General features: G+C 43.3%; 1 protein-coding gene across 1 annotated transcript; it reads right to left on the bottom strand.

Annotated features, from left to right (window-relative positions):
* Nucleotides 1–340: 340 nt before the first annotated feature.
* Nucleotides 341–3,107, bottom strand: LOC117003901 (small integral membrane protein 10-like protein 2A). The gene is made up of 2 exons (XM_033074276.1): nt 2,891–3,107; nt 341–1,407 (listed from the first exon to the last, which is right to left on the bottom strand). The coding sequence occupies exons 1-2, from the start codon at nt 3,074–3,076 to the stop codon at nt 1,387–1,389; spliced, it is 207 nt and encodes a 68-aa protein (XP_032930167.1). The 5' UTR covers nt 3,077–3,107; the 3' UTR covers nt 341–1,386.
* Nucleotides 3,108–11,222: the final 8,115 nt, after the last annotated feature.

Raw genomic sequence — 11,222 nt, 5'->3', positions numbered from 1 at the left:
GCTCACAGGGTATTGTTAAATTAGAGCAGTACCATCCTTGGAAAGGGATGCTGCTGAGAATTATGCTGTATTGAAGACCACCCTCCCAACAGCGTTCCAGTTCAAAGAGTTCTAAGGACTGATACATTAGTTGCTGTTGGATTCAGAGCAGGAATTCAATTCTACAAGAAACAAGTTTCATTGGAAATGGGTATAAATAGTAGTAGCCACAACACTCCACTAATACAAACTCTATAGAAAACAAAGGATCTGTGCTAATCAAACTGGGTTGTAGTTTAGTGTTAACAGCAGATCTGCAGAAGTCCGAGAGTCTGAAGATTATGAAGTTCTTTACACTCCCTACCAAAAAAAAGTCCCTATTCTTCCAACAGCCAGTTTAACTAGCAATTATACAACTATAGTTTTTACTTCAGCTATCTAATTCTCACTAAAACCTGAACTGTAACCTTGTCTCTTATTTTCTGTTAATATTAAAAATAGTAATTATTAAAATCTCAATACTTTTTTTACCTTCACTACTGCATACCAGAGATCTGCTAGTGCAAAAGCTAGCACAGAGATTACTAGCTGTGTGATGTGAAAATAATTAGTCACATATTGTATATTCAAAAGCATTTGCTCATATCCAGGTGTTTGCTCTGAAGATACAACATTTAAGCAACAAAGAAAAAAACATGGTTTCTGGTTGTTTGAGAGTCCCATAGCAGAGTTGTTCAGAAAGGCAACTGGATTAGAACAGGCATCAGGGAGTCCACCAAGCTCCAGTGCTTTAAAAAATACAAACTGCAATTCATTCTCTTTGCTACTGCTTATTTCTAATTCCAGAAGCCACAGGTTTTTATTATACCGCAAATTTCCCAGACAGAATTGTGCAAAACATACAAAGTTGTCTCCTGGGCAGCATGAGCTGAAGTCTCCAGAGATGTTATGAGCTTCTTCCAGCCAGCCTGTTACTGAAATGCCACCGATGCAGTGAGAAACCCTATCGAGACTGTCTTTCCCAGAAGAAAAATGCAGATGAAATGAATCCTTCCAAGGAGCAGCTGCACTTGAGTTCATCCCTGCTGATTCACTGAAACTCAGAGGCATTTCCTTGCCAACAGAAGACAGAGGTATAGTATTACAGAGAGAACAATTCCTGGTGTTATATAATTCTTGTAAACTGCTACTATGATTTTGAGAACTGTCCAACATGGAATGCACGTGTGTCAGATGAGCTGCTGGCTTGTGATGATCTGGGCCATTGTCACATACTTGTTTCTGGGTAAAATCTTCTTTCTTCATAGTCCTAGAGCACACGAGCACAGCTTTGCTGCTTCACAACAGGCTGAAGTATGACTGACTCTAGTTGCAGCATACAGCAGAAGCAGCACACCAAGTCACATGTCAATGGATCTCAATGTGGACCTAAAGAGAAAGAATGCAGGAAGTTACTACACTGATACCCCAGCTTCCTGGTTCCCAGTGTATTGAATCAAAAATTAAAAATCTTTCACATGAAAAATAACCCAGCTATAGAAAGTAACAGTTGTCCCAACAGACAAGTCTCCCTACAGGCTGCTTGAGTACATCCAGAGGGGTAGGAAGCATGCCCAAGTACCAGCTGCCCTTCTGTAGTTTCAGTTTAATCTACTACAAGTTCTCTTTTGGTGACAGGCATGAAAATGAGTCAGCAAGCAAGCAGCCAGAGAGATCTGCTGTGTAAGAGCAGCATTTCCCTCAACCAATAGAAACACAGGCTGGGACTGATTAGAGGCTTAACATGAAAGGGTAATATTAAAGTAATCCTCTGTAAACAGAAGTGCAGGCTGAAATCAGACACACAGCACTGGAAATCAAGAATGTAGGACAAACAACTTCCCGGAGGGAACTGGTCAGACTGGCTGCCCCAGCACAGTTAGCGGGTATCAGCTGGAGCACAAAGGACAAGCTGGTGGTGTTCCAGGAGAACCATTCTGTACCAACACTGATAATGAGCAAAGACAAGGCTTTTTCAGCTACCAAGGTTACTAGGCTACGTGTACAACTCCTGGCCATCTGGCTCATTTTCAAGCTCCAGAAGTGTAGGGCAAATCCCAAAAACAAAAATAGGAGACGCCACATTTTGATCCCTTCCCATTTCAAATTATCTTTTACAAACTCCCACCAGACTTGTTTTTCAACCCTTGGCTACTGGCCAGATGTCAAAACTTTGATTACAGCTATGTTTACAAGGAGAAAGTGTCCAATTCTTGGCTAGAGCAGATGTTTGTAGTGACAGTGCACAGCCTGCTTCTGTTGCCAGTTAAAAGTAAATTTTTAATTTCATCACAAAAACAATGAAACTTCAACCCCCACAACAGGTCAAAGCTGTGTTAGACAGTTCCACGTTTTGTAGAAACAGGCTCAAAACAGGAGAGATACAAATTAAATCTGAACCATCTTTTTCATGCAATAACATTGGTATTTAAAACTGCCTGCATTTTCCGTGCTGCAACTGTTCTTGATTTCAAAAAACCCAAATAAACTGATGAAGGAAATTATTTTCTTCACTCTTTACAAGGTGTCAGGATCGTGCTATCAAAGTGCACATATTCACAATTTATTCTCAGCATTTAACTACGGCTTGGGAGAAGGAACAGGAAAGCGGCACGTTTGCAGTGACACGCAGAGCGAGCAGCACAGCGGGGCATCGCAGCCGGCCAGGCAAGGGCAAGGCTCCGGGGCTGCATCCGTGCACAACCCAAGGGACACTGTGGCACAGGGCAGGGCACAGCCCCCGCCCCCGCCAGGGACAGCCCCTCGATCGGGGGCGCTCCGCCGTTATCCCGGGTAGCGGCTGCGAACCGCCCCGGGCCCGGCCGGTGACACCGGGACACGAGCCCGCCCCAGCCCCGCCGCCCCCGCCCACCTGCAGCCGCACGTTGAGCATCATGGAGGCGACGATGTAGAGGTAGGGGAAGTTGATGCGGAGCTTCCAGGCCAGGTCGAAGAAGATGAGGAGGGTCCTGGTGAGCCCCTTGCAGAACACGCCGTAGGACCTGGCCGCGGCCGACTGGGAGAGCCTGGCAGCGAGCGCGGACAGAGCCGCCGCCATAAACCCGCCCCTGCTCCCGCGGCCGCGCCGCGCCCGGGCGCCGCCGCCGCCTCCCCGCGCTGCGCGTGCCCGCCGGGCGGGGCGCGCGGCCGGGCGTCAGCACCGCGCGTGCGCCGGCCGGGCCGGGCCGGGCTGCGGCAGCGGCAGCGCGCGGCTGTGCTCGCTGCGCACGCGCGGGAGGCGGGCGCGGCGCGCGGGGCCGTTGGCGCTGGGCCCGTCCCGGCCCCGCCCTCCCGGGCCGCCCTCACGCGCCACCGCCCCGCCCGCGGCCCGGCCCTCGGCTGTGGGTGCCGTGCTGGGAGCTCGCGGGGTTACCGCAGTGAGCATCGAGCCAGCTCCTGGCCTGCACAGGGCGCTCCCCAGTGTCCCGCTACGTGCCTGAGAGCGTTGTGCTGACACTTCTTGAACTCTCGTCAGGTTTGGTGCTGTGACACTTCCCTGGGGAGTCTGTTCCAGCCCCACCTTCTTGGGGAAGAGCCTTCTGCTGATACCCAGCTTTACCCAACCCTGGGTTACCATGGGTGATTCAGCCCATTTTCTGAGGGCATGACCCAGGCGTGCTCCCCAGCCTGCTCAGTGACACCTGCACAGGGCATGGATGCTGTAGAATCACAGAATGGTTTGGGTTGGAAGAACATTTCAGGCCACCCAGTTCCGCTCCCTGGCATGGGCGGGGACACCTTCGACTGTCCCAGGGTGCTCCAAGCCTGGCCTTGGACACTGCCACAGCTGCTCTGGGCACCCTGTGCCAGGGCCTCACCTCCCTCACACGTGGGAATTTTCTAGCATCTAATCCCTCTCTCTTCCAGTGTGAAATGTCGATAATGGTTTCTGGGTTTGGGTGCGTTTTATTGTAATTTTGTTGTTCACTGAGCCAGCTACGTCACAAGGAAATGCTTTGCTTTGCCTTTCAAGCCAATACTTGAGTTACGTAATGAATTTAAAATACGCTGTTCAGGTACACACAAGATCTTAAAAACATTTTGCAAACATTTTCTAGGAAGGTCTTTGAGATAAATTACCATCATGACACTTTTCAAGTAGGCAAAAATGTCCAAAGAGATAAACAGTTGACCGATACAATTTTTGGACATGGCCCCATTTTTTTTCCCTAGAACTGTTCTTTCCAGTTTCCATTCAATCAGCTTTCAATAACTGAAATTAAACAGAAAAATCAATACATTGATCTAAACTTCTTGTAAAATACTATTTTATTGACACAGAATCAAGCTGATGTATAGAGAAAGAATAATTCCAGAAGCAGTTTCCCATTATTAATTGGAAAACCATGTAGGATACACAAAGGTTAAATCAGGAAGCTGATTAACTTTATGTTTACCAGCAGATGTCTGCCATTCTCATTTGTTCTGGCTTATGTTGCACGTTGCAACAGATGTGACACAGTATCAATTTTTAAATCTTGATTAAGAGTAAATTACTTTCTACACTAAAATGGGCAATATAATTACTAAATTAGGTCATAATAACAAGTTAGCATCAGTATTTATTTGGATCTAATGATTTCATTAAATTGTGAGATTGATGAAACACTCTAGCTTTCCAACAAAGAAATTAGCAGATAATGCAATTGAATACAAATTGAAGAGATTTACCAGATTTTGTCACATGAAGATTTGGAAATTAGCTAATTATTTGGACAGTGAAACTAAACCTCAAAGGTATCCCACACTTCCTCTTATGATTTCAGCTCTGTCATGGTGGTAAAATCATTTTCAATTTAGCTAAAACACTGATTGCTTTAATATGCAGAAGTCCAGAACTATTGACATGCAATTTGCAGCTGATGCCTGTAGAGATCATTTCCCATCACTTTAATGCCATCATCTCACTTTTGCTTCTCAACTTCTGACTTGTGTTTTTCTGTTGCAGCAGAGAACATCTTTATCTTTTCTAAACTGTTCATGTTTTATTTCACTTTACCTAAAATTTCTTCTCAGGTATTCAGATATTCCTCTATTCAAAGAAAAAATGTTGTGAGTCAACACGTCTCCTTAAGCTTTCTCAATGTATATCCATAATATCCATAATATGTAGTAGTTCCTCATAGGTTTATGAAAAAATTCCTTTTCTTGGCTCTGTAGCATGCTACAGAACAATCCTTGTTCTTGAGATCAGGTCTCCAGGCCTTTCTCCAAGAACTAATAATGACACAGATAAACTGTGACAGTGAGTGTGCAAATGGGACAGAGTTCAGGGTTATTTATGCTTACAGTTCTTTCTTTTTGGTGCCACTGCTAAGTAGCCAAAATTACATTAAGTGATTGCAAAAGATCAAGTCCAAACAGACACTTGGAAAAGTCAAATATTTTAGATTGAATAGAATGAGAGCTCCGTTTAAAAAAAAAACAACAAACAAAAAAAGCAAAATAGTTCCAACAAACTCCTTCTTGTGAGTGGGATTTTTAGGAGTGAAAGGGAACTTGTCATCAGCTGTCTGCTGCCACCATGCCTTCCTTCCCCAGCAGTGACCTGCCAGGACACTCCAGAATCCCAGGCACCCCTCAGACAATTTATTGTCCCTGGTGACAAAAGCCCTGAGTTTGTGATGACATCGAGCTGAGATTCCTCCCTCTCCAAAACCTCTTAGAAGATGGCCAGCACAAGGCACTGCATTTGCACAGCAGGACATGTGCAAGCTCCGGGCACATACACGGGAGGCACTGCCAGCAGGGACAGCTCCTGCTCCAGCTGCAGGGTTATAACAGTGTTGCACACAGAAACAGCGGCATTTGAAAGGCACAACACAGGCATTTTTAATGTTTGTTTAAAGGCTGGATCTCACATTAATTCAAAATACCCAAGTGCCAGCAGAAAGCAGAACTACCCAAAAATACCCAGCTGCATCTCTTGGTAAAACAGAAAGAACGTATTTGATATATGTCACTGTTAGCCTGGAGTGTTTTACAAACAACAATTTTGTAATTTTTATATTTAGGAAGTGGGGAAAAAATCAAATATCTTATTTTGAGAAGTTCTCCTCTTTGCCAAATTTATAACTTAGCAGCTTATCAGTAAAAAATCACTGGGGGGAAAAAACGTTGTAGGTTTCAGTACAATTCATATATTCTATTTATGTTAAAATAAGCAAATTTTTATTTATTTATTGTATCTATTACTCTTAGAAGTTCTTCATGATATCCACAAATTATCCCAGTGAGTAGTAGATTCCAGAATACATCATCACTTTTTGACAATTGTCTTATTTCTATAATAAATGTGCATTTATGTTTCAAATGTTGACCATGCTATATGATGAACCCCTGATTTTAATTTCTGGCTTTGATCTAGTGCATTATTTGAAGCTGTCTGGTTTTTGTCTTGCTTTCCACTCCAAGAGAAGCTGTTCAGTTGGGATGTGAGTCACAGCTGTGCAGCATGACAGGGGGAAGTAGGCTTCTTCCCATTCCATCTGTTCTCAGACAAACCGACACAGAAGGTTTGGTCCTTTTTTAGGTTCTAGCTCTGCTGAAGTCCATAAGCTTGTCTGGAGCAAAAAAAAACCACTAAATCTTTCTAAGGAAACCAGGGACCATACCACAGCTTGTAGCTTTCAGTTTTATTCACATGAAAAATGAATGGACAATGGAAGGCAGCAAAACTAGTAATACCAAATGGGCTTATATCATGGTTAAACCTTTATATCCTTTTTTGGGATATTTTAATGTTCATTTCTGTGAAATGCTTGATGTCAAGGGAGGTGGAAGTTGAGGGGCACTTGCAGCTTACATGTGTGTGTGTTTCAGCAGTGCCTCACCTCAGGGCATGATGTGATGCCTATAAAAGGCTTATTCCCATATTTCTGCTGAGGGACTTACAACGATAAAAGACACAGGGAGAAGTCTCAGGTCCTTGTTTATAAATGTATAATGATTCCTCTATTCCAAAAAGCTCACACTCACATACAGGGGTTACTGTTGTATAGTCCCATGGCCTTCAGCAACAGTTGAAGCACTGTCTGTTACTGCCTGCTAAACCTGAGGGTAGACATCAGTGAATGCAAAGCCTTATGTGGTTTTTGTAACTGAAATTCCTGACAGAAGAGAGATTTATCAGAAGCTACCTAAAGAAAATACAGGACTTGTTTCTGTTTTATACATCTACCAGAGACATCATCTCTGCTAGAATCACATGAATGGGATGCATTTATTTTACAATGCTTTATTATTAATGTAAAGATTTACATACTAACATTTTATTTTCATGCTCCTGTAATCTGTTCTTTCTGATGCAGCAAATGCTGACATTTAAAAGTTGTGGTTCCTTTTTTATTGCTGGCTTTGGTTCCTCTAGAGCAGACTGACTGCTATATTTGAACAGTGTACATATCACATGCAAGTACAGGGTTTTTTCAACACTCAGGAAGCTAATCATGCCAAAACTGTTTGCCTGGAATATCTATCCATTACTTGTGGATTAGAATATTTTCTAACATTCATTTTATGTCGTGGTACCTCCCCAAGTTCTGTGAAGATACTCTGAATTTCCTCCACAGCAATAGTGTCACTTTCCCCAATTAAAAATCTGTGGCCCATTAGCTTGACAAAGATATATCAACTAAAGAATTCAAACATCATTAAGCAAAAGACTTGGAATCTCAGGCTACAATTTTAGGTGAGAACCTTTAAGTGGTAGCTACTGTCCAAATAGCTGGAATAAGTACTACTGTCTTGATTTAAAAACAGGGGGGCAGAGAGGCTCAGAGAGTGACAGACCAGAAAGGTGGATAACACCACAGGTGGAACTAGAGTCCAGGAGGGAATTTTGGATGCCCACTGCTGCCTGACATTGACTTCTTTCTACCAGTTAGTATGTACCTAATCATTAAATACCTGACTTTTACCACCAACTCAAATTAGGGTCAAGCCTTAATTACAATTCTTAAAGACAATTATGTCAGCCATTTTAAGATGAAAAAGCGTCTGGAAACCCTGTTATCTCCAGTACGGCAAGTCTCTCTGTTTTGTGTGAGGTTTAGGGGTTTCTTGCTTCTGATTTTAATAGAAATTATCTAAAGAGAGAAGAGTGCAATATGCTGAAAACCTTATTCCACCATCTGACACTTCACACCTTTGCTTCATGTAAAATTGGCTTTTGCACTTCACTCCAAGGCCTGGTTTCCAGTGATTGTGAATTCCAGTTACAGCTTTTCACCCTAAACCAGTTTTCCCACTATTGTTAAGGACAGAAGGTTCCTTTTGACCTCAAATTGTACATGCTGTGTCCTGGAGGCATCTGCACAGAACTGCTGTCAGCAGGAGGTGTCATCTGTGAGAAGGGGAGCACACCTATGATTCACTGCCAGGTGTTCTGGTTGTTTCCCTGTACAAAGTGTATACTGGGCCTTCTCTGCTCCTCTGTGGCTTCGTTAATGAGCTGTCAGTTACAGAGCACAGTAATAGTTAGGGATGAAAGATACTACAAAAGTGCAAATAATTATTGTCTCTGTAATGTTGATAGTCTGTGTCATGGTGAGTAGAACTTTCTAGCATTGCATCAGCATGATTATCCTGCCACTCCCCATCCACAAAGGAGAATAATCCTGCCTCAGTGCCAGCACACACACAATACACACATTCAGGCACTATCCCAAACAATCTTAAATAATGATTTCTTCTTGATGTCTAAGAAAAAGGCTCTCAACAAAATTGTAATGGTGAGAGAAGACAAGGTGACAGAGTGTGGAATAATATTAAGACTGATCTAAGCCTCAGCTGTATGATTCATGATTTTATCAGAGGTATGGAAAGATTTATAATGGGTTGTCACTGCCACTCATTATTTTCTTCCATCCTACTCCTCTGAGATGCATTTGTAACCATTCTGTGTACAACTCAGCACTGCAGTCATATGTATCAAACTGAGAATTGTTCTAATAAGTTGTCTGTTATTAACTTCTCACTCTTTTGCCCTATATTTCATCCTATAAACTTATTGTTAAACTAATGTTTCAAAATATTCAGTGGTCCTCTCTCTTCCCACTCTGCACTCTCTCCATACCTGCAAAGTGTTCAGTATTTGTAGTACAATGTGAGTTATCTTTTTCTCTTTAAAAACAAATACACTGCATACTAGGTAAACCAAAAAAGATTCAAAATAAAATAAAATGTAGCTGAACTATAATAATGTTTCACGATAGAATAATTATAACATCATGTATTTTAAGGAGCATACACACAATTGTCTGCCAGGGCAAATAACGCTACTGTAAGAGAAATATCAGAAATATACTATTTTGAATGTAAAATTTTAAAAAATTCCAAATGGCCTTTTTTATAACACTTGAGGAAAAATATTTACAAATGTGTGGAGGAAAATAGTCTAAATATGTTGCCATTATCATCATCTACCCAAACTGTAATATTGTTTTTAGTGACTAACAGTAAGTATTTCTGTATGTATTTTCTAATGTTGTCAATTATATACCAAATTCAGTATAAAATTGTCAATTTACAACATATTTAAACTATGCCCTATGTTTTAACTTCAGTATTTTTTGAGAGTGCAAAACAATGAATCCTAAAACAATAGGGTGGATGAGCACTGGAAAGAACATATGTAAAAAGATAATGCTTGTCTCATGACAGGATCATAAAACAATTTGTGCTAAAGTGTTTTGTCTGTTACAGCCTTCATCCTTGTCTTTGCTATTTTGTAATTATACTGTAGATGCTGTTCTACCGCTTTTTCATAGAAAAAAGCTCTAATCATCCCTCTGTTATACAATGGATAAAAAAAGAACCAGTGAAGGAAGAGACAGGTGGTGGAAAATCAGAAGCAGTTTTCCATGTCCCTCGAATCTTCCCATGTGCTGGGTGTGACATCAGTGAGGCTCTCGTGGTGCTGCTCTGTTCCTGTGCTGGGTGTGACATCAGTGGTGCTGCTCTGTTCCTGTGCAGGATCCCCGAGCCCCGGGGGCTGTGGCAGCAGCAGCAGGAGCGCAGTGATCCTGCCCACACCCCTTGGTCCTGCCCACCCCTCCCGGGCACACAGCGGCTGCCAGGCCATCGGCGGCGGCAAAGGCTTGGCTTTAAAGATATTTAACTTAAGTGACAACTCATTTCAGCTTCCATCTGTGTGAGGGAACACGGACACACAAGTGTTGCAAAAATAGCCTTTCGGTTCTCAGTGATAGTTAGGATTTCCTCTCTGATGGGAAATATCAATGAAAGAAAAATGAAAGGAAATGAGACTATCTTGGAATGCTCTGCCCATTGATGAAGTTGCATTGTGAGGTATCAAAATAATTTAGAAATGTTCTGAAATTAAGAGAAGATCAAATCACTGGAAAAGCAGCCCCGATGGTGGTTTCATTCGTACTCACTTTGCAGGAGCAGTGTGTGCATGGGTCCTCTCCACACTTCCTGCCAGGAGCAGATGGCAGTGCAAACAAAGGGAACAGTGCTTCTGTGCATCAGCTCAACCAGGACATGCTCTGGCAAGTAGAACTATGGCAACTAACTGTAGAAATTGAGACTCTTGGGATCATCAGACCTGCTCTGCTTGACTCCTGCTTCACTGTTTCATGGAAATAACTGGTTTGCTTGATGGAACAAAGAAACCCCAAAGCTCTGTGAGGCCTGACAATGCCTGGGTTGTCTCATGTTGAGAAGACTGGACGTGCACTGATCTGATCTGTTCTAAAATTGCCAGCACAATTAATATTACACACAGCATATCAGGAGAAGGGAGGATAGTGTGAAGATCCATGGCTGAAGGGAAGCAATCTGGCTCTGCAGTGGTGACCCAGTGAGAGATGGTCCCATGGCACACGCCTGGCTGGGGAAAGCGGGCACCTGGCCACAGCAGAGGGGGAACGTTGTGGTGACCTGAGTTACACGTGCTCAGTACGTCTGTGGGGTAAACACAACATTAACGTGCTTCAAGAGATGCCAAGAATGAGGTTGCTGCATGATGGGTGCCAGGCGTGATAGACGGGATACATGGTGGTATCAAAGGCAGCTCTGTGTTCGAGAGCGACTTGTTAGACACGGCAGGGCTGCTGTGGGACGATGCCCAGCCCCTAGTCCCTGACCGGGCTGCGGGCTTGTGCCAGCAGTGCCGGCGCTGACAGACCGCTCAGAACGCCTGAACACAGCACACACGATCGAGGGCCGGGCCCCGCTGC

Source organism: Catharus ustulatus, chromosome 16 (genome assembly GCF_009819885.2).
Source record: "Catharus ustulatus isolate bCatUst1 chromosome 16, bCatUst1.pri.v2, whole genome shotgun sequence".
Classification (NCBI taxonomy): domain Eukaryota; kingdom Metazoa; phylum Chordata; class Aves; order Passeriformes; family Turdidae; genus Catharus; species Catharus ustulatus.
Note: the sequence above shows the minus strand (reverse complement) of the source record. Positions and strands in the feature narration are given on the sequence as shown.